The sequence below is a fragment of the Propithecus coquereli genome, unplaced genomic scaffold (assembly GCF_000956105.1).
Source record: "Propithecus coquereli isolate 6110/MARCELLA unplaced genomic scaffold, Pcoq_1.0 Scaffold193, whole genome shotgun sequence".
Taxonomy (NCBI): Eukaryota; Metazoa; Chordata; class Mammalia; order Primates; family Indriidae; genus Propithecus; species Propithecus coquereli.
Window position 1 is genome coordinate 3,290,226 of NW_012144190.1, and position 22,397 is coordinate 3,312,622.

Below are 22,397 nucleotides of genomic sequence, written 5' to 3' on the forward strand. Positions count from 1 at the left end.
TGTCCTAGCTCCTGCCATCCCAGGGTTCTGGACTTCTGTCCCCCTTGGGCACCATGGAATCTGGCACCTGCCCTGCCCCACCCTCCTGCTCTCTCCTCCCTCATTACATACCACCCCTAACATCTGTTCCCCATCTGTTCTGGGGACCCTTGGATGGGTGGAGAATGTGGGGACTCCGATCCCTAGACCCTGAGGCCTAGGATGGCAGGAGGGGGCTGAGATGACCCAAAAGTCCCAGAAATCCAACCTGAGGTCCCCACACCCAAGTCCTAAAGGGAACCCAGGCATCTGCTTTCCGAACTGCACAGGGACCTGCATGCTGCTCCCCAGCCCCAGGCTTCCAGCCCCCAGGCCCCCCACTCTTTTCCTGAGCTCAACTCTCTGGGCTTGGCACTCAGGTGGGAAAGGGTTAAGGGTGGAGTACGGAGGGGGTGGTGGGGGGGGTGGATGGCTGGGGGGGTGGGTGGATGGCAGGGAGGTTGTTTGGTGATAATCCCCCTCCGTGCCCAGGGTGTGGAGAACAAGGTTAGGGCCCCAAGTGGGAAAAGGCCACCACTCTGATCCTGGTGGGCTGGGGCCTCAGCCTCTCGCTTCTGATCCCCCGCCAGCCCGTCCTTTCCCCTTCCCTCCCCTCCCCAGGGCCTGCCCAGCTGGCTGCTGTCCTCAGGCTCTCCTGGGTGTCTTGGGGCCCACCTGCCTGTCCCTCCCAGCCCCCAGGGCCTGCCAGCCTTGGTCCCTCGCTTCCTGGGTGCCCGGCCCACCCCGTATTTGCCCCCCTGTCTGTGAGGTTCCCTCTCTGGACCTGGCACTTGCCTTGGGCCTGTGCTCCTCTCCTGGCTTCACTGTCTCTGCCTCCGTCTCTTCTTCTACTGCTTTGCCATTGAGTCTCCATCCATCCCTCAGTCCCCTGCCCAGTCCAGCCCTGCTCCGTCTCACCCGGGTCCCTCTATAGGTTTGCGCGTCTGTCGGGCCTCGGCCGCTGCTCTTGCCCAGCCCCTGCCTCTCCCTGGGGACCTCTGCCCCCTCGACACTGACGGATAACTCTGGGGTGTTAAGCTACGGATTAGTTCAGGCAAAATTCTCAATTTTGCTTGCGTTCTTTCCCCTTTGGGTTATGTAAACAGTAATTCTCCCCAGATGGAACTATTTTCCTCGCTTCGAAGCAGCCGGGAGGGGGCTTGGGCAGGCTGGGGTGGAATGTGGGCGTTCGGCAGGGAGCCGGGTAGAAGCCAACTGGCTAAGGTCCCCAGCCCCGACACCTCCTCTCCTCTCCAGGTGCTTGCCCTGCTGTGACCATGCCTGTGACCTTTGCCCTCTTGCTCCTCCTGAGCCATGCCACCGCGGACCCATGCTATGATCCAGGGGGCCAGCCTCGCTTCTGCCTCCCGCCAGTGACCCAGCTGGCCGGTGTGGCAGCTTCCTGCCCTCAGGCCTGCACCCTCTCCCCAGGGAATGGCCTCAGCCCCGGGGGCACCTGCAATGGCAGCCTGACCCTGGCCCTGGGTGGCCCTTTCCTCCTGACATCTGTCAGCCTGCGCTTCTGCAGCCCGGGGCCCCCAGCCCTAGTCCTGTCTGCTGCCTGGGCTGCTGGGGGTCCCTGGAAGCTGCTGTGGCGCAGATCTGCCTGGCCTGGGGCCTTGGGGGGCCCTGAGAGGGTGACTTTCCGCTCCACGCCAGGCCCTAAGGCCAGTATGGCAGCCAGCCACCTCCGAGTGGAGTTCGGAGGCCGAGCGGGGCTAGCAGCTGCTGGGCTAAGAGGTCGCTGCCAGTGCCACGGACATGCGGCCCGCTGCGCCGCCCGTGCCCGGCCCCCTCGCTGCCGCTGCCGCCACCACACCACCGGCCCAGGCTGCGAGAGCTGCCGCCCGTCCCATCGCGACTGGCCCTGGCGGCCCGCCACGCCCCGGCACCCCCACCCTTGCCTGCGTGAGTCCTGGGCCTCTCCCCACCCTGCTCTCCCCATCCTCATCCACCACGACGACCCTTGTCCCTACAGGGGCGAGACGCTCCCGTCCCTCCCCAGAACTGCACGCTCCTTGCTTCTCCCCACACTGTCTTGGATGCAGTCTCCTCCACGCCTCCTCCTCACAGCCTCCCACCCCCTCGCAGCCTGCCCTGCATCTCAGCTGCGCACAGGCCTGCCCACCCAGCGGGGCTCATCTCTCCCCAACATTCATTGGCCTGTGATGATGATGATGATGATGATGTAAATGACATCTCCCGAGCACCCAGCCCAGGGCCTTGCTGGTTGAACAGTTGTAGGAACAGGGCAGCTGGGCGTTTCCTGACTCCTCACGCCAGCCACACAGGGAAAGTATTGAGTCATTAAACACACATTTATCAATCGGCTACTATGTGCCAGGCAGGGACTGTCAGCAGGCCCAACCTACAGATGAGGAGTCTGAGGCTAGAGGTAGGAAGCCCCTGCACGAGGACTCGTGGCAGCTGTGTGTGGCAGGGCCAGGATCTGAGCTTGGGAAGCTGAGTTCTGGGGTCTCAGCTTGTCCCTGCCAAGCTCCTGTCGGGTGCTGTCACACCAGGTGTTCTAGAGTAGCGGACAGGAGCCCAGCCTCAGTAGCCAGCTAGACTACCTGGGCCCAAATCCCAGCTCCTCTGCTTGCCAGCTGAGTGACCTTAGGCAAGTTACTTAACGTCTCTGTGCCTTGGTCTCCTCCCCTGTGGAGTGGGGATAGTAACAGCAAATCCTTCATAGGCTGTAGTGAAAAGTCACTGAGCTTATGTACATAAAGCCCTTAGAATAAAGCCCGATACAGTACCTCACGCGAAGGAAGAGCTCCCTGAGCCATCAGCCATGTCACGATTCCCCAGGTAGGGAAGGTGAGACCCAAGGGGGAGCGTCACTTTCCCTAAGTCTCGCTGCCAGCAAGGGGCCGGACTTGGAGAGCCAGGCCTTCGTAGATGCCATGACTATCCACTGGGCCACCCAGCTGGACAAGCGCCCCCAGGCAGGTCCTGCTCAACGGGGCCTCTTCCCGTGGTGCTTCCGCTTCTAGCCAGGCCCTTCCCGTTTCCCTCCAGCAGCCCCTCCTCGGGGACAGTGTCAGCCCCTTCCAACCCTCCCACCTCCAGCCTATGACCCTTGGTAAAGCGTCTGAGTGTGTTACCAGCCCTGGGAGGTAACTGTGCTCCACCGACAGACACAGACACACACACACCTGTGTGCACAGACACGCGTTCCCTGGCCTTCCCTCTCTGCCTCCCACGTCCTTTGCTACGCTCCCATCTTTCCTCACACGTGAAGAACATCCCGTGGACCAACTCACAGACTATCCCCCCGCCCTTAGCTCCCTACTCTGCGCTCATCCCCATTCAGGACTTCCCTGGAGGCCACCACTGTCCAGGATTTGTGTCCCCCCTGCCAACTCAGGGCCTCCACTCAGTGGGCCCATTCCCACCAGCCAAATCTGAAGATCTGTCCCCTGCAGGGGAGAGAGGGCGGGGAGACTCACCTGGCCCAAGGGCGGGGTGGGCTTCATCCAGGGCCTGGTCAGGCTGTCCTTCTGAGGCTTGCCAGATGTCCCCAGGCCGAGCTGGGCACTGTCCTCCAAGCCTGGGTAGGAGACTGGCAGCGCTGTGGCGGAGAAGGGTGGGGTGAGATGAACTCCTACGCTGGGCTTTCCAGACATGGTGGTCTGCATCTCCCCTCTCCCATCTGAGCTTTCCAGAGGGGAAGTGAGGTGAAGTGGGTGAACCTTGGGTCAGGAAGACTCCAAAGCCTGACTCTACCCACTGATGATCTCAATAGCACTGCCACCACTAATGGCCACAAAAACCCTGGGAAAGAAGGATCAAGATCCCCACTGGACAGGGAGAAAACGGAGACTCAGAGAGGGAAAGTCATTTTCCTAAGAACACACAGCTGTCTCAGCTCCCTGACCACCCCACAGCTCCTCTGGACTCTCTGGGGCCTGCCAGTCCAGGCCTCTCAAACCTCTCAGAGTCAAAACCCTCTTAAGTCCCGGTCCCCTCAAAGAGTGGCCCATGAACCCCCCACGTCAGCATCTTACTTTGGAATCCTTGCTAGAGATCTAAATCCCTGGGCCCGGCAGAAGCCCTGGAATCTGTGTTGTTTTCTCAAAAAATGTGTCCCTGGTAATTCTGATGAGCAGTAAGGTTTGAGAGCCACTGCCTTAGAAAACCCAATGAATGCTCCCAGGAAAATGTACATCCTAAATAACCCTCACATGATCTGCCTAAGAATTACTAGAGTGTGGTTGCTAAGAGCACAGACTCTGGACCAGAAGTCTTGGGTTCAAATCTGACCTCTGACCACCCCCTAGCTACATTACTTTAGGCAGGTGATGTCACCGCCCTGTGCCTCAGTTTACCTCATCTGTAAAATGGGGATGATGAGTACCAACCTCACAGAGCGGTTGTGAAGATGAGATATGTCAAGCACCTGGCATGTGGAAGCACAAGACAGCTCGGTGCCAGGCCCTGGGTTGAGCACTTTATATTAATATCTGCTCTATCTCATTTAAGCCTCATGAAGTAAACACTACACATGCCATTTTACAGCCAAACAAACCGGGCTACACAAAGAAGTCACGTGCTCAAGGAACATACAACGGTAGACATGGGGGTCTGGCTCCACAGCCCACGCCCTGCCCTTCTCTAGGCGCCCACAGTTTCAGACAGATCTTCAGGAGGCTCACGAGTCCCACCGGGCTTATCCAGCTCCACTCCAACGTACCCATTTTAAAGACGAGAATGAAGATGTTTTGGGACTCAGGCTTACCCAGGGAGCCCCAGGCAGTCTCTTTCGTGTTGGATTCTCCCTTTATTTCCTTCCATGAGGGCAGGGCAGTGGGGAGAAAGCTGGGGACTGGGGAACAGAAAGCCTGGCCCTGATGCGCCCTGCCCATGTTGCTCCTAGCCTGCTCCTGCAATCAGCACGCTCGACGCTGCCGGTTCAACTCTGAGTTGTTCAGGCTGTCAGGTGGTCGGAGTGGGGGTGTTTGTGAGCGGTGCCGCCACCACACAGCTGGGCGGCACTGCCACTACTGCCAGCCGGGGTTCTGGAGGGACCCCAGCCAGCCTATCACCAGCCGCAAGGCCTGCAGGGGTGAGTATGGCCTGAGGCCAGGCCCAGGCGGAAAGGAGGCAGGGTTAGACTCCCGGGTCTGAGGGAAGAGGGGTTGGGGGCCTGGACTCCTGGGTCTGACGGGGGAGGCGGCTGCAGAATTGGGAGGGAGCATCTGGGACCCAGATACCCTATTCCCCCAGCTCCTCTCCTCATGCAGCCTGCCAGTGCCACCCTATTGGGGCCACAGGAGGCAACTGCAACCAAACCAGTGGGCAGTGCTCCTGCAAGTTAGGGGTCACAGGCCTGACATGCAACCGCTGTGCTCCTGGCTACCAGCAGAGCCGCTCCCCCAGTATGCCCTGCCAGCGTGAGTCCTGAGGGGCAGGGCCACAAGTCCTGACTGGGGTGGGAAGGACACATCCCAGGGGGCAAGGGTGGTGAGGGCTGGGGGCCTGGGACATGGGATCCAGAGGCTGAAGGCTGGACTCCGGGTCTTCGGGAAGGCAGGGACTGAAACTCCAGACTCTTCAGTCTCGGGCAGAAGAAGCCCGGGGGCCGGGACTCCTGGGTCCTGGGAGAAGACGGCAAGGGACACTTGCACTCTTGGGTCTTAAGGAACTTAACACTTAGAGTCTGGATGTCTGGATTCCTGGGGGAGGGGTGGGGATGGCGAAGAGGTTAAATTTTGTCTTTGGTCTCACAGGAATTCCAGAGGCAACAACCACCCTTGCTACTACCCCTGGTGCTTACAGCTCTGGTAAGACAGGCTGGCAGCAAGAGGGATTGGGGATGGGCTGACTGGGTCATCAGTCACACTGAATGGGATGCAAGGGTCACCCCTCGAGCCCAGTCCCAAGGTTTAGGCACCCCAGCTGGCCATCAACATGGAATGCAGGGATGGGTGGGGCAGTACGCTGTGGTCCAGGCCTCAGGAGCCCACTGCAGACAGCCTGACCCTCCCCAGACCCTCAGTGTCAAAACTACTGCAATATCTCGGACACCAGGGTACACATGAGCCTTCGGAGGTACTGCCAGCAGGACTACGGTGAGTGCTGGGGAAAAAAACAGCCGGAGGCAGCACAGATGATGGGATGACTGCCTCCACGTCTCTGGCCTTCAATTTTTTCATCTTAAATGGGAAAGGGTGTTGGATTCTAAAGGGTACTTCCTGATCTAGGAACTGATGGGACAGAGGACAAATAGGGGAGGGGGCAGTGGCGAGGAGGTATTCACTACCTTCCTGTATCTCCTCTTCCCCCATATCTGGAGCTTGTAGAGTTCCACTGTCTCCTTCAGCCTGACCTCTCTTGAGGGATGGAAGGAGAAAGAGGAACTGGTTGAATGGAAGGGGCCCTTGCCCTGTCCTGCCTATCTCGGATCCTTTCTGCCTCCCTTCATGGTCCCAGATTATCTGAGCCTTAGCCCCACTCCCCACAAAGACTCACTCCACAATTTCCTAATCTGTCAGTCCACACCTGTCCAGTGACCCTGGGGCCTACGACCTCAGGTAACTCAAGTCTCTTAAACACTCAGATATTCAGCCCAGCCCACATTTTTCTGAATCACTGCTAGTATGACCTTAACCCTCAGGTTCCAGGGACCAACCTCTACTTTCTGGCCCCCCAAATTCATCCCAGGGCCCCTCTCCCAAAAATACCTCTCTTTTCCAAGGGTTCCACTACTGATACCTTCTGACCCCGCTGTATTAGAGTTCCTGGACCTGACTTTTCTGCCTTGTTCCTGGCCCCACCTACCGTAGGGTCCCTTTATACCCCCACCCCCATATCTTTACCATAATTCCTGTAGTTTTTCCTCTTAAAATGACCCCCAGAGCCCCACCCAACAAATCCCAGGCTCCTGGGCTCCTGTCCCTGTCTGGACTTCCTTCCTCCAGAGGACAACACATAGCCCCTCGCCCTTCCCAATCATAATCCTGGAACCCCACCTGGCAAACCATAAACCCCACCCCTCCTAATCCTTCACCCTCCCTTGAGTGTCTCCTCCAGCAGGCCCCACCCCTCACGACTTAGGTTCAAACCCTCAAAGATTCAAGAGCTCTCCTTCTTGACGCGATCCCTGACACCCACCCACTAGTCCTGGGCCCCTCGCCACCAGAACTGACCCCAACGGGACCCTGTAGGCTCCCCCCAGCCTAGGCCTGACATCTTCCCTCCCCTCAGTTCTCCACGCGCAGGTGCTAGCGTCTGAGGTAGCGGGCCAGGCGTGGCGGCAGCTGGCCGTGCGCGTGCTGGCCGTGTACAAGCAGCGGGCATGGCCCGTGCGCCGCGGGGACCAGGACGCCTGGGTGCCCCGCGCTGACCTGGCCTGTGGCTGCCTGCGTCTACGGCCAGGCACCGACTACCTGCTGCTGGGCAGTGCTGTCGGCAGCCCAGACCCCGCGCGCCTCGTTCTTGACCGCCACGGCCTCGCGCTGCCCTGGAGGCCGCGCTGGGCCCGGCCGTTGCGGCGGCTGCAGCAGGAGGAACGTGCCGGAGGCTGCCACGACCTGAGGCCTTCGACACCTAGCCCGAAGGCTGAGCACTAGGCCAGAGCTAGAACACCTTGAACCCAACCAAGAAATTTGGAAGCAACGGTGAAGCAGAGCCTCCCACCTCGACGGAGCATCGGTGGAGAGCCAATCAGACGTCGCGGAGCCCCTGACGTCACTGTGCATGCGCCAGCACCCACCAGCGGCGTAGGAGACTTAACGGGAGCCGGCAAACTGCAAGCAGGACTTTTCATCCAGCAGCCCTTCATTTGGCCTGTGGCCTGTTCCCCGCCTGAGATCTATTCCCCGAAATAAAGTCTCAAATCTTGAGGAATTTAAGCTACAGACCCCTAATCGATGCTGGGAGAGTCTGTAGGGGCAAAGGAAGAAGGCCTTGAGTAAATATGCGGAGTGAAGTCTTCACTAGAGCTCCCTGACAAAGTGGCCAATCCAATGAGAGAGGCCCTCTGACGTCACTGGGTGCTAGTCATATTTGTGTTGCCCGATGATAGGCCAAATGCCAGTGGGAGGGGTGTGGCTGGTAAAGGCGGGAAATACAATGAAGGAAGGGACAGCAGTTCCAGATTTCCAGAAAGTTCCAGACATAGGAACTTTTGATCCCTGATAGGCCTCCGGATGGACTCTGAGAAAAGAATAAAGGGACTTTGAGTGATTATGTGAAGAGGGTTCTGATAGGTTCACCTGTGCTTGAAATACAATGTAGACTCATTCCTGAGAGAATAGCCAATTGGGAGCCACAGAGTTGTATGACATCACTTGGTACTAAGCAGAATTCTATTCCTATCCAACAGTTGGGTACCTACAGGCCAGAAGGGGTGGGGCTGAAAAGGCAGGAGATAGTACATACTAGGGAACAGAAGGTTGTCACCACCTAGGACCTTCCTTGTCGTCCTGATCTCTGCCCCTGCACCCACAACCAACGACACAATTTCACATTTGGGTGACCTCCAGCTGAGCCCAGGGTGGGGACATCCCTGAAGCAGGAATCTTTAAGGGATTTTCTAAGAAGAGCTCCCTGTTCCAGCAAAACTATGTTCCTTGTCTTTGCTCTTTTCATGCTCTCTTGAAGGCAATTCCATTGGGCATTCACCTCCCCCTTACTCCACCTTCATGTCCAATCCATCAGCAAATCCCATCCACTCCGACAAAATATGTCCATAATTCAACCATTTTTACCATCTCCATTGCTACCGACTTGGTCCAAGCCACCACCGCTGCTCACCTGGATCATTACAATCATCTCCACACTGGTCTCGCCAATACCCCCTTAGAGTCTTCTTCACACAGAAGCCAGGATAGTCACTTTAAAACTTTAGGCAGGTCATGTTACTACTAGGCTGAAAACTCCGGGATGGCTTCCATCTCTCGGAATAAAATCCAAAGTCCTTGCCCTACCCCAAAAGGCCCTACATGATCTACCCCCCCGCCACATATCACTGACTACACCTCCTACAACTCTTCCTCATGAGCGCCACTGCAGCCACCCTGGCCTCCCCCTTCCTTAAAAAAACGAGCACACTCTGCCCCAGGGTCTTTGCACTTGCTCCTCTCTCTTCCTGGGACACACTTCCTCATTTAACAGTAAGCTGGTTTCCATATGTCATTGAGGCTTCCCATTAAGCAGCTTAGGCTGGCTCTGTTGGCTTGACACAATGAAAGTTTATTTCTTGCTCATGTAAATGTCCCATGCAAGTTGGCAAGGGGTGGTTTTCCACAGAGTAACTGAAAGACCCAGACATTCACCGTCTTGCAGCACCAACCACAACCCAGGGTGTCCTCGATCACTGAGGCAGGGACAGAGCAAAAGCACTGAATGGTCCCACGCGTACAATAAAATCTTCGGTCCAGGAATGACTCCTGGCCCTTCCATGTACAGCTCATTCATCAAGATTACTCACACGGTTCCACTCGACTGCATGAAGGCGGGGGAAGTGGAATTCCCTTATGCCCAGAAAGAGAGAAGAACTGGCATATTCATTTCCTATTGCTGCCATAACAAATTACCATACACTCAGCAGCTATAACAACACAAATTTCTCATCTTACAGTTCTACAGATCAAAAGCCCTACAAGGGTTTCACTGGGCTACAATCAAGTGTTAACAAGGCTGCATTCCATCTGGAGCCTCTAGGACAGAATCTGTTTCCTTTCCGTTCCTAGGTTCTAAAGCTACCCACATTCCTTGGCTCATGGCCCCTTCCTCCATCTTCAAAGCCAGCAATGGGAGGTTGAGTCCCTTTCACACTTAAAGTTTCTCCTGCCTCTTCTTCTAGCCTCACATCTCTTTCTGACCACAGCTGGGAAAAGTTCTCTGCTTTTAAGGATTCATGTAATTAGATGGAGACCACCTAGACCATCCAGAATAGTATCTATCCATCTCAAGGTCCTTAACCTTAATTACATATGCAAAGTACCTCCTGCCATGTAAGGTAACATATTCACCAGTTCTGGGGATGAGTCCGGACATCTTTGGACACCATGATTCTGCCTTCCACAACTGGATATAAGTGACTACTAGAATTTTCCATCGTGGGTCTCTGCTCAAATTTCACAATATCAGAGAGAACTTCCCTGTCTACCCTAACTAAATAGCAGCCCCCTCCAATCCTTCTCAAATCTTTTATCCTACTTTATTTTTATTCTTATTGCCACCCGATATATTAAATGTGTCAATTTGTTTTACTATTTTTTGTTCCACTAGAACAGAAACACCATGGTAGCGGGGATTTTGTTTTGCTCATGATGTATCTCCTGCATCTAAAAAAGGGACAGACTCCTAATAGATGCTCCATAAATATTTATTGAAAGAATAAATCAATGAATGGTCTAACTTGCAGCCCAACTTACGGAAGTGGTACCTCATGCCATCTGTATCATTAGGATTCACAATATTACCTAAATAACAGTGGTCTAAAAGATAAGAGTTTATTTCTCTCTTGCATAAAAGAAGTTTGGAGGCCAGACGCATTGGCTCATGCCTGCAATCCCAGCACTTTGGGAGGCTGAGGTGGGAGGATCACGTAAGGCCAGAAGCTCAAGGTTACCATGATCTATGATTGTGCAACTGTACTCCAGCCTGGGCAACAGAGTGAGACTCTGTCTCTAAAATAATAATGAATTTCTGTCCATGAAACCTACAAATAATAATAAGAAGAAGAAGAAGAAGAAAGAAGGAAAGAAAGGAAGGAAGGAAGGAGGAAAGAAAGAAAGAAAGAAAGAAAGAAAGAAAGAAAGAAAGAAAGAAAGAAAGAAAGAAAAAAGTCTGGAGATAGTCCAGGCACCAGGAACCTTACAACTTTCTTCCCCACCATCCTTAGAACAGTTATCGTCCTCATGGTCCAAAATGGCAGCTACTGCTCCAGCCATTGCATCTGTATTCATGCAGCAGGATGGAGGAAGGCAAAGAGAAAAGATCAAAGGGCCCACACAGCTGACTTAAAAGAATGTCTTCCAAGAGCTAACACACCATCCCTGTATTCTCATCTCATTGGCCAGAATTTAGTCACATGTTCCCATCCAGCTGTAGGAAAGGGTGGGAATGCAGCCTTTAATACTGGGCTGTCTTGGATCCAGCTAAGTAGGGTGTTTTGATATCAAGGAAAGATAATAGAAAGGATATTTGGGGAAATTAGTAGACCCTACATTACAGCAGGCCCTCAACCAATCAGAGCCCAGAGGATCCTATGACATCATGAGGTGCTAGGCAGAGCAGCCTTTGGCATTTATTGGAAAAGAGGCTGAGAGTGGAAGGAGGTGTTGTCTGGCCATGAAATTCCATCCCACCTCTTGCCGCCCCAGCCTCAGATTTGTGTCTTTCGTGTTCACTGCTGTAACCCCAGCCCCCAGGACGTAACGGGTACTGAATAAATATGTGTTGAATAACTAACAGGTCCCATTATTACCCCCATTATACAAATGAAGAAATTGAGGCTAGGCGTTCAGGGAAAACTCGCCTTGAGGTGGGGGTGAACATTCAAACTACGGGTGTTTGGATTAAACATATTTTCAATAAAGACACTGAGCTCAGGGACACGAGAAGACTTAGCAATGGTCACACGCTAAGTAGCCATCATTCAAACTGAGTTTTCTAGAGTAGCGCTGTCCAATACAGTAGCCACAAGCCACTTTGGGCTATTTACATTTAAATTAATTAAAATTAAAAATTCAGCTCCTCGGTCTCATTAGCCACATTTCAAGTGGCTAGGATATTGGACTGCACAGATATAGAAAATTTCCACCCTCACAGAAAGTTCTGTCGGATGGTGCTGCTTCAGAGAGCTCATTCACCAGCACTGCCTGGCACCGTGGCATGCGCTTACAATCCCAGCTACTTGGGAGGCTGAGGCAGGAGAATCACTTGAGCCCAAGAGTTTGAGACCAACCTGGTCAACATAGCAAGACCCTCATCTCTACAAAACAAAGAAACAATCCCAGCACTGTTATTCCCCGTCCCTCAGTTTTCCCACCTGTAAAATGGGGATGATGATATTATAATAGACAATAATCCACAGGATGTGTTTTGAGGGTTAAGTGAGTTAATCTATGCAATGGGCTTAGAACAGTGCCTAAAGCAGACTAAAGGCCAGTAGAATTTGTTATTATTCAAACACCCAGAGGGCACACCTCCCCCAGGAGAAGAGAATCCAGAAGGCGGGAGGGTTTTGCTGGGCTCTGGGAGGCAGTGGGAGTTGAGGGCAGGGAAAGAGGGGTGAGGAGGGTGAGAGGGGCTGTGGGAACCACCCAAGCCTGGAAAGCCCTGGCCCCGCCGCCCCCCACTCCAGGGCTGGGGAGGTAGGAGATGAAAGTGTTGTGCAGAGTGAGGCCCATATGTTCCTTATGACCCAAACTTTGTTCCCAGCGCCCGAGACGAATAGGCGTGAAATCCACATCTGGGACCCACCTCCGGCCTGGCCATTCCCTCCTCCTCTGGGCACGGGGCCCAGTCTGTCTGTGCAGTATAATGGAGGCAGCACAGGTGGCCTCCAGAGCTCGGAAGAGGCCCCTGCCCACCTCGTGTCATTGTCGGATGGCTTCCTAGAGGATAGGACTCCTGAAGTGTACAGAAGTTTGAGCAGGAATTTGCCCAGCAGACAAGGGGGAAAGGGAGCCCCAGTTAGTGGGAACAGTTTGGGCAAAAGTCCAGAGACTGAAGGGCCTGGCATGGGGATTAGGGTTGGCCAGGGTTTGTGGGGTCTCTAAGGCCAGGCTGAGGACCTGGCATTTTTTCCCAGGGGCACTGGGGAACCATGGGGGGTCTGTGAGCAGGGGAGGGGCAGGCTCAGCTTCGTGCAAGAAGCAAACAGTGTTAAAACAGGCCGACATGGGCAATCATCACCACTGAGTTGGCTCAGTTCACTGGGTGAGCCCAGAGAAGGCCCTGAACCCAGCCTAGAAATCAGGAATCTTCTCTCAGAGGTGGATTTTGAAAGACAGAGGAAGGATTTGGGTATGACAGAAAGGCTAAGGAGTGGGGACTTTGTCCAGGGGTCATGGGGAGCCATGGGAGAGGAGGGTCAACTCTGGGCATAAAAAGAACCCTTTGGGATCTGTAGGGGGTAGATTGCAGAGGGAGGGAGACGAGAGGGGGAGAAGGAGGCTGGCGGGAGGACCCAGGTAGGAGAAGATGAGTTCTGAGCTCAGACTGGGATTATGGGGACAGAAAGAGAGTCAGGAAGTTAAATGTGACCTACACCAGGAAGCCTTTCTCTTAAGCCTCATGCAAAAAAATTCTTTTCTAGACCATCTCTGAATGCCACAGTCCCTATATTTTTACTTCACTCACGCACTTTTTAATCCATTCAACATATTCTCTTGAGGTCTCCCAGGAAAACGCTGGCACTGAGGCCTGAGTCAGATCCGGGACTTGCCCCATCTGAGGGAGTTGGGGGGAGGACAGAGACCTGGGTACAATCATGTTCAGTATGATATGTAACAATGGAGACAGCACAGGGCACTATAGGAGCCTAAAAGAGGCACCTGACCAAGCCTGAGAGTTCAGGGAAGACTTCCTGGAGGAGGTGAGACCCTCCAGGGGCATTACAGAAAATCCAAGTGTCTCCCAGACACACAGGACCAGGCAGACTCTCTGGGGAGAGACATCAGGGGTATGGTTTCATTCAGTCGTGCCCTTTTTGTCTCCTGGGGAACCCTGTGCACCAGGCCCCATGTGCAGTGAGGCTCGGGACCCAGAGATGGGTCAGGCTTGGGGCCTCGAGGGAGGACACACGGGGACACAGTCCCTCTCTAATGAGATCTATGCTCTAATGGAGGTAGCACAGGGCATTGCGAATGTCCACAGCAGGCACTGACCCAGGCTGGGTGGTGAGGGAGGGCTTCCTGGAGGAGGAGAGCCCTACATGGTGGGCAGAGCCTGCTCTTCCTGCAGTATCAGTTGGCCCGTCTCTCCCTCTGCATATCTGTTGTTCCTTCATTGTCTCCGCCTCTGATCAGTTCCATGTCTTTCTCATTATTTCTCCCCACCCCTGGATTGGCTGCCATAAAGAACTACCACAAATGTGGTGGCTTATAACAACCGAAATTTATTGTCTCACAGTCCTAGAGGCCAGAAATCGAAATTCAAAGTGTTGGTAGAGCCATACTCCCTCCCAAGACTCTAGGGGAGCATCTGTTTTATGCCTCTTCCAGCTTCTGTGGCTTCTGGCATTCCTTGGCTTGTGGCCACATCACTCCAGTCTCTGTCTCTGTCTTCAAATGGCCTTCCCCTCTGTCTCCAATCTCCCTATGGCTTCCTCTTATAAGGACACTTGTCATTGGACTTCGGGTCCACCCAGATAATACAGGATGATCTTATCTCAAGATCCTTAATTACAGCGGTGAAGATCCTTTTGCCAGATAAGGTCTCATTCACAGGGTCTAGGTGGTCATATCATTTTTGGGGGGACTCACCGTTAAACCCACTATGTCTTGGGTGTGTCATTTTCCTCGCTGAGACTCAGTCTTCTATTTGTAGAATGGGGCTGATACTCACCCCCACCTCATGGGGCAGCTTTGAGGGTTGAAATTAAGCCTACAGAGTGTGAGGCCAGCCCCGGCACCAGGAAATTCTCAGGCCGGGGCAGCTGCCATTTTACTGATTTATTTCTTCATCAGAGCTCGGTTGTTCTGCTGGTCTTTTCCTGCCAGTTTCCCCGCTTCCCTGCGCATATGTCTCTATCTTGTTTTCTCTGTTTCTCTCTGTTGTGCACTTACACCTTCCCCTCCCCCCACCATTCCACCATTCCTCAACTGTATAACTCTGGGCAAGTCACTTATGCCCTCTGAGACTTGGTTTGCTCATCTGTAAAATGGGATAACAACAATTCTACATCACAGGGCAGCTGTGAGGATGACATGAACGAGTATATAGAAAGTACTCAGAACCTTGCCTGGTGTGTAGGAAGTGCTTTATTACTGTAGCTATTATTATTATTGCTGTTGTTGTCAGTATTTTGTCTCTTTCCCTGTCTCCATAGCTCCCTCTGTCTCTCCAAGTGTCTCCCTCGACACATTTCTGTGTTTCTGAAGCAGTGTCTCAGTGACCTCTAAGCCTCCCGGGTCTTTAAGGGTCTGTCTCTCTCTCTTTCTCTCTCCATCCGGTTTCAAAATAAGTCCTCAAATTCTCTGATGCCCTTCCCTTCAAGAGAGGGAGCCTAATGTCTTTCCTTTTGAGTGCCGGCTAGACTTGGCGACTCTGAATAAAAGATACGTGACTTCTGGAGATTAGGTCTTAAAAGGCTTGAGATGACAGCAGCCCTGGCTGGACAGTTTAACTGCACCCTCATGAGAGATCAGAGGCACCCAATGAAGCCACTCCCAAAATCCTAACCCTCAGACACTGGGAGACAATAAACGTCGTTTCTTCATTTTAAGTCACTGAGCTTTAGAGTAATGCGTCGTGCAGCGTCAGATAATTAATACATACCTTTCTTTCTTGTGTGCTTTCTCTGTGTCTCTCTCCATTTCTGACTCTCCCTGAATGTCTCTGCCTCTTTCCTTCTCTAGTCTTTAAATGTCTGTTCAAACTCGCTGTGCCCGAATGCCTCTGTCTCTCCGATTCCTTCCTAGTCTCTCCCATTACATCGGTGAGTTTGTTTCTGGGCCTCTCTCCCTCTGTCTGGGTCTCTTTATCTCTGTCCCTCTGTTCCTCTCTGTTGAAGTCTCTTTCTCTGCATGAGTGTCTCTATTTATAGATGTGTATGTGTGTGCCTGTCCCCAGGTCTCTCTGTCTCTAGCTCTACGTGTGTGCTTCTGTCCCTCCCTCTCTCTCTATTTCTCTCTGCCTGTATTGCTGTATGTGTGTCTCTTTCTGTGTCTGTCTGTCTCTCTCTCTTTAATATTTGGTGTTTTTCTCTGTTTTTGGATCTCTTTCTCCGCCCCCCCCCCGCCCCCTTTGGATTGGTAGGTCTCTCTCTGCTCTCTCTGTCTCTGAGTCTCTTTGCTTCTAAATGCATGTCTCCATGTCTGTCTGTGTCTCTGTATCTCTGCCTCTACGTGTATCACTCATTCATTCTCTCTCTCCCCCCCCCCGCCCCGCCCCGCCCCTTCCTGCCTGGCATCTTGCTCTCGCATCTCTACCCTGCCAGCTCCCTCCGCCATGTCTCTCAGCATCTATCTCAGCCTTCCCTTCCCTTCCCCAGCCTCCGCAGATGTGGGTCCTCACCTCCAGCTCTCTCGCCTCCGTCCTCCCGGGGCCCCCCTCCCTGCCTCTCTCTCCCTCGCCAGGTCTCTGCCTCCCCCTCCCGGCCAGCGGCCCGCACTGCACCCCAGTCTCCCAGGGGATCCCCCAGCTCGGTTAAGGCAGCCCTGGCGGAGCACCGAGGGGAGCCCTGGGCGGGGGCTGCAGGCGCTGCGGCGGCTCCAGCCCGGGTACCGCGAGCCAGGGAAACCCGGATCCTCCGAGGCCGGCGGCCCTGAGCACGGAGACTGCCGAAGACTTTCCCTGCTCCACCTTAAGCGCCCCCCCTTCCCTTTCTGCGGAGGATGGGAACAGCCAGCTCCGGGCCCCAGGTGTCCCGGCCACCCCCGCCCGCGCGGCCCTAGCGCGGCTGGAAGCTGGGACCAGCCCCCCACCGGCCCCCCAATCCTGCCCCTAGCGCACCCCCCACCACCAGGCCGAGGAGTGTGCACTGCTGTGAGATCACCCGTCCCCCGCCCCCCGCAACAACACAACAAAATTAAATAACACCAAGAGAGAAGAGAGGGAGGGGGAGGAGGGAGGAAGGGACGAGAGAGAAGAGAGAGACAGAGAAACTGAGAGAAGAGGCAGGAAAGGAGGAGGTGGAGAGAGAGCGCGAAGCTGGAGACCGGCAGAGAGGGAGGGCGGGAGGAGGTGAAGAAGCAGAGTGGGGAGAACGAAGAGGCAGGAGCAGGGAAGGGCGAGAGGGAGGAGGGGGAGGAGGAGGTGAGAGATGCAGGATGGAGACCTGGAGTTAGGTGGCTTGGGAGAGCTGAATGAAAAGAGAACGAAGCGGGGAGTGTGGGTTAGAAACCAAGAGGTAGCCCGCGGGGAAGCAGAAGGCAGAGAGAGGAGTAGGAAGATCAGGAGGTAGAGGGAGACTGGCGGGTTCCGGCAAAGGAGGAGAGGAAAAAGGAAAAGCACAGAGAGAAGGAAGAGGAGAGAAGAGTGGGTTTGGAGGAGGGGGTCTTAGTCCCCCGCTGCCTCAGCATTTGGGGAACTGGGACTCCCTGCGGGGAGGCGAGGAAGCCTGGAAGTCCTGGAGGGACAGGGTCCCAGGAAGAGGGGACAGAGGAGCTGAGAGAGGGGGACAGGGCTTGGGGAAGGGGTCCCTCGGAGGCCTCCTGGGGATGGGGGCTGCAGCTCGTCTGAGCGCCCCTCGAGCGCTGGTACTCTGGGCCGCACTGGGGGCGGCAGGTAAGACCTGAGGTTCGGGGCAGGAGCCCCTGAGGGGGGGGTGAGGGCGGGGGTGCCAAGGAGAAGGATGCAGGCTGCTGTCTTCCCAGCTCACATCGGACCAGCACCTGACCCGGAGGACTGGTGGAGCTACAAGGATAATCTCCAGGGAAACTTCGTGCCAGGTGCAGCCTAGGCGGGGACCCAGGAATCCAGCCCCTAGGCGCCTCCTTTAGACTCAGGAGTATGGGTCCCCAGCCCCTTCTTCGCCCCAGGACCAGACGTCCCAACCCCCTCCTCCCTCCCTCAGGAGTCGGGCCAGCCTCTGAACCCCGGGGGCTCACCAAGGGACATTATACATGCGCATTTCAAGTAGTGAGTGGGAGTGAGTGGAAGGAAAGAAAGTGTGGGGGTGGAGATTATGTGTGTGTGTGTGCAGGCAGAAGCAGGCCCTGGCTCCTGCTGGGAACCAGAGCCTTGGTGGCCCGGTCCCCCACCTCCTCCTGCTCTCCCTTGCAACTCCTCTCCTCAATACATTCATTATCCCACTGTGGGACAAGGGAGACTGAAGGAACTACAACTCCCATGGGGCTCTGGGGCTGGCAGGCAGTAGATGGGTAGGCTGACAGCCCTGAGGCCTGCTGGGAGCTGTAGTTCTTTCCACAATGACTTAATTTAAGATGAGTTGGGTCAAAGAGAGGCTTGGAGATGTAGGAAGTCTTAGGAAACTATTCTAAGATTCTTCTAGGACTCAGGATTCTGGATCCCAGAATCCTTCTCCCTCAGACCCAGTAATTCAGGTCCCCAGCCCCTCCTCCTGGGGGATCCAGGAGTCCAGACCACAGCCCTCACTCAGCAGATCCCAGCATTGGGATCCAGTCCCTATTTCTGACTTGCCCCTGCCCCCAGGGCCTCCTTTCTGGGGCCTGGTGAATGCAGCCTGGAGTCTGTGTGCCGTGGGGAAGCGGCAGAGCCCTGTGGATGTGGAGCTGAAGAGGGTCCTTTATGACCCCTTTCTGCCCCCATTAAGGCTCAGCACTGGAGGAGAGAAGGTAAGAGGCCTGGAGGGAGGAGTTACTGACTCTTCTGGGGGTGGGTATGAGAGGGGTGGGGGATGGGGTGCTGGGTGGGAGGTCAGCCTTGGGGAAGGAGGGGATTCCTACTGGGTGGAGAGAAGGTTCCTTGCATTCTAAAATGGATCACCTGTTCTTCCCTTCCCAAACATGGCTCCCTAGTATTCCCATCTCCGTAGAAGCAATGAAAACCAGAACATTTCCCATGCCGGGCAGTTTTAAAAGCCTGATAAGCTCTCTCATCCTCCCAACAACCCCACAGAATAATACTATTATTACATTGATTTTATGGATGTAGAAACTAAGGCACAGAGAAGTTAAGTTACTTGCCTGGGGCCACATAGCTAGAGTGAGTGTTGGGATTTAAACCAGGCAGTGTGGTCCCAGCAGCATGCATGCTGGGACTCACTTTGCCATATTATTTCTTATAAGAGCTGGTGGCACCCTTCAGCCAAAACCCTCAGAGCCATTCCCCATCCCATCCTCTCCCTCACTGCCATTTCCAATCCATGTCCTTTCTAGCCTTACTGCTAAATATTTTTCAAGTCCTTTCACTTCTCACCCCCTCCACTGTCCCCACTCTCATCCATGCCACCATCATCTCCCACTTGGACTGGTGGCGTAGCCTCCTTGCTAGCCTGCCTCTCTGCTTCCTGCAATCCATTTTCCACGCCGCAGCTACAGAGATGTTTAAAACGCACACCAGATCATATCCCTCTCCTGCTCCAAATACTTCTATTAGGTTAAGTAATAATAGCAAACACATAGCACTTACTGTGTGTTTGGCACTCTGTCAAATGTGTTTTATATATATATATATATTCAGTTTATCTAAATAAAAATGCAAAACAAAGGCCTGCACCATTGCACCATCTGGCCCCTGTTGCCACTCTCTCTTTTGTTCAGTGGACTCTGGTCCCACTGGTGTCTTTGCTGTCACTAAAATAGGCCACCTTAGGGCCTTTGCACTTGCTGTTCCCTCTTCCTAGAATACCCTTCTCCCTGTTCTTTTGCAACTAACCCCTGCTTATCCTTCAGGTCTCCATTCAAATGTCACCTCCTTTGAGAAGCTTTTCCTGATCACCACCCCCCCGCCCCCCGCCCACCCCATTTAAGCTGGGTCCCTTATTGCACTTTCTCAGAGCTCCCAGTTCCTCCCGGCATGAATGCAGGATGTAATTAATTAAGCAGTTTCTTATGTGATTCGCTATTTATTGTCTGTCTCTCCCCCATTAGAACATAAGCTTCATGAGGTCCAGGATGTTTGACTACATGTTTATTGCTCTATTTTTGCCATCCGTGGCACATAGTGGCAACTCAGTCCATATTTGCTAATTAAATGAATTCACCAATACTGGGCACCTCTTATGGACCAGCATAGAGCCTGGAAAGTGGTTGGTGCTCAAACTATGCTGAATGATTAAATGATTGTTGGACTCAGAAAATGTAGGAACGGGAAATGGAAGGGAAAGATCTTTACTGTGGCCCCCTGACAGCTCACGCCTCTCCCACAGCTCCGGGGAACCCTGTACAACACCGGCCGCCATGTCTCCTTCCTGCCTGCGCCCCGGCCTGTGGTCAATGTGTCTGGGGGTCCCCTCCTTTATAGCCACCGACTCAGTGAACTGCGGCTGCTGTTTGGAGCTCGAGATGGAACTGGCTCTGAACACCAGATCAACCACCAGGGCTTTTCTGCTGAGGTGGTGGCCACTGACCTGTTACCTGAGACCCTCCACCCTGAGTCACCTCAATTCCTCCTACCTCACTCTCTTAATGCCTAACCCCATCCTCCCCGACAGAACTGGCCTCTCACCCTAAGCACTAATCCTCAACCTGCCTCAAGCCCACAAAGCTAGTCATTCTCTCCTCCTCTTCTGCTGGAGGACCCCCACTCTGTGCTTCCCCCCAGGTGCAGCTCATTCACTTCAACCAGGAACTCTACGGGAACCTCAGCGCCGCCTCCCGGGGCCCCAATGGCCTGGCCATTCTCAGCCTCTTTGTCAATGTGAGCAGAGGCAAGATTCTGAGGAGGGAGGAGCCCAGGGCCTGGGATCCAGGGTCTGAGGGAAGAGGGGGGTGGGGGGGGCAGGGAGGCCCAGGCTCCTGGGTCCTGGGGGAGGGGGGATTGAAAGCGTGGACATCTCGGCTCTTGCTTCCTCGCCTTGCACCCAACACAGGTGGCTGGTAGCTCAAACCCATTCCTCAGTCGCCTCCTTAACCGTGATACCATCACCCGCATCTCCTACAAGAGTAAGTCCCTGGCGTGCTGGGGCAGGGGGACACATGAGGGGTGTTCAAGAGAGGCATCCCTCTTCACTCTGGCCTGATAATCCCACAGATGATGCCTACTTTCTTCAAGACCTGAGCCTGGAGCTCCTATTCCCCGAATCCTTCGGCTTCATCACCTATCAGGGTTCTCTCAGCACCCCACCCTGCTCGGAGACTGTCACCTGGATCCTCATTGACCGGGCCCTCAATATCACCTCTCTCCAGGTGATCCTGTGTGTCCACACCCCCCTCACCCCCAGGCCTGGGTATTTCATTCATTGGCCTGGGCGTCCTCTTGCCTTGCCTACTCGCCTGTCCTCATAGACTGGGGACTCAAGGAGGCAAGAGGGTCAGACAACCCTTGAGGTGGGGTGGGGCTGAGAACAGGCTCCACCCATATGCTCTCAAGGGCGGGGTTTCCTGCGTGACGTCACCAGGACCATTCACTATTCACTCCCAGTTTCCCACCCTCCTTCCCTGGCAGATGCACTCCCTGAGACTCCTGAGCCAGAATCCTCCCTCTCAGATCTTCCAGAGCCTCAGCGGTAACGGCCGGCCCCTGCAGCCCTTGGCCCACAGGGCACTGAGGGGCAACAGGGACCCCCGGCACCCCGAGAGGCGCTGCCGAGGCCCTAACTATCGCCTGCATGGTATGGTCCAATCTCCACCTCCTCCACGTATTGGTCTAACCCGCTTATGTGTCTCCCCGTGGTGTCTCAATATAACACAGACCCACCCCGCTTTGCGGCTTCCGTATGGTCTAGCCTTCTGAGCTCCCCCTTTCTCCCTTCTCCCTGCGTCTCGACGTGGTACACTCCACATCCCGCCGAGGACCACTGCAGGTCCATGATTTGTCCTTCCTCTTCACGGCTTTGTAACTTGGTACATAACCCGAGCCTCCTGGCTGCCTAGTGGTATAATTACCTACTGGTCCGTCCTTCCTGTTACTGTGACTTCCCAAATGGTACAGTCTGGATCCCCTCCCTCTTTCCCTGTGGTACGACCCTGTGCTGTTCCACCGTGCGACAGCGGCCCTCCCGCTTACCGAGAATCAACAAAATACGATTCCTTTCCCTCCCTGCTGCCTCCCTGTGGTTCAGCCCTGCGATCTAATTGGCTTCTCAGCATGGTACAGTCCAGGCCTCCGCCCACCCCCATCAGTACCTTCAAGTAGTTCAGCCTAGTGCTGAATCCGGACATCCTATCCCACCCTCGGTTGCCGCCTCATGGTTCAGCCCAGCGCTGGTCTAGGGTCTCGCCGTTTCCCCGCTTCTCAACCCGGTGCATTCCCATTTCCCCTTCACATCCCTGTGGGGGAGCCCTGCGCGGTCCAGCCCACGCGCCTGCACGGCCCAGCCTGTCCTAACTCCCGCTACCCGTGTCCTCTGTCTTACAGTGGATGGTGCCCCCCATGGTCGCTGAGACTCCCCATCGAGGATTGCGCCCGCCCGTCCCAAGCCTCCCCGCAAGAGAAGGGGAGTAACCCCCAAAGCAAAGCTATTAAAGGGACACAATGCTTCCTGTTTCTCAGTGGTCTGATTCCAGGCGCGGTGGGGAAACACTTGGGTATTAAAAAAATCAGTCGTCAGCCTTCTTCCAGAAACCAATTCCCCTCTTCCTAAGCTTCCACTACTCTGATTTTTTTGGCTT

General features: G+C 54.6%; 3 protein-coding genes across 3 annotated transcripts in view; 2 read left to right on the top strand and 1 right to left on the bottom strand.

The window, feature by feature from the left end:
* LOC105809326 (galactoside 2-alpha-L-fucosyltransferase 2-like) overlaps window positions 1-22,181 on the bottom strand; it is a 29,498-nt gene extending 7,317 nt beyond the window's left edge. Inside the window, exons 1-2 of the mRNA XM_012643087.1 lie at window positions 22,142-22,181; window positions 6,284-6,353 (exon numbers count right to left, since the gene is read on the bottom strand). Coding sequence (XP_012498541.1) covers window positions 6,284-6,308 — 25 coding nt within the window. The 5' untranslated portion in view covers window positions 6,309-6,353; window positions 22,142-22,181. The remainder of the gene's footprint in view (window positions 1-6,283; window positions 6,354-22,141) is intronic.
* Window positions 1,282-7,863, top strand: NTN5 (netrin 5). Its single transcript, XM_012643086.1, has 6 exons — window positions 1,282-1,926; window positions 4,898-5,086; window positions 5,265-5,414; window positions 5,751-5,804; window positions 6,012-6,092; window positions 7,228-7,863. The coding sequence occupies exons 1-6, from the start codon at window positions 1,296-1,298 to the stop codon at window positions 7,590-7,592; spliced, it is 1,470 nt and encodes a 489-aa protein (XP_012498540.1). The 5' UTR covers window positions 1,282-1,295; the 3' UTR covers window positions 7,593-7,863.
* CA11 (carbonic anhydrase XI) lies at window positions 16,774-22,273 on the top strand. Its single transcript, XM_012643088.1, has 9 exons — window positions 16,774-17,427; window positions 17,517-17,591; window positions 18,316-18,458; window positions 19,994-20,179; window positions 20,389-20,484; window positions 20,657-20,729; window positions 20,818-20,972; window positions 21,232-21,397; window positions 22,144-22,273. Exons 1-9 carry the CDS (start codon window positions 17,361-17,363, stop codon window positions 22,167-22,169), a joined length of 987 nt encoding a protein of 328 aa, XP_012498542.1. The 5' UTR covers window positions 16,774-17,360; the 3' UTR covers window positions 22,170-22,273.
* Window positions 22,274-22,397: the final 124 nt, after the last annotated feature.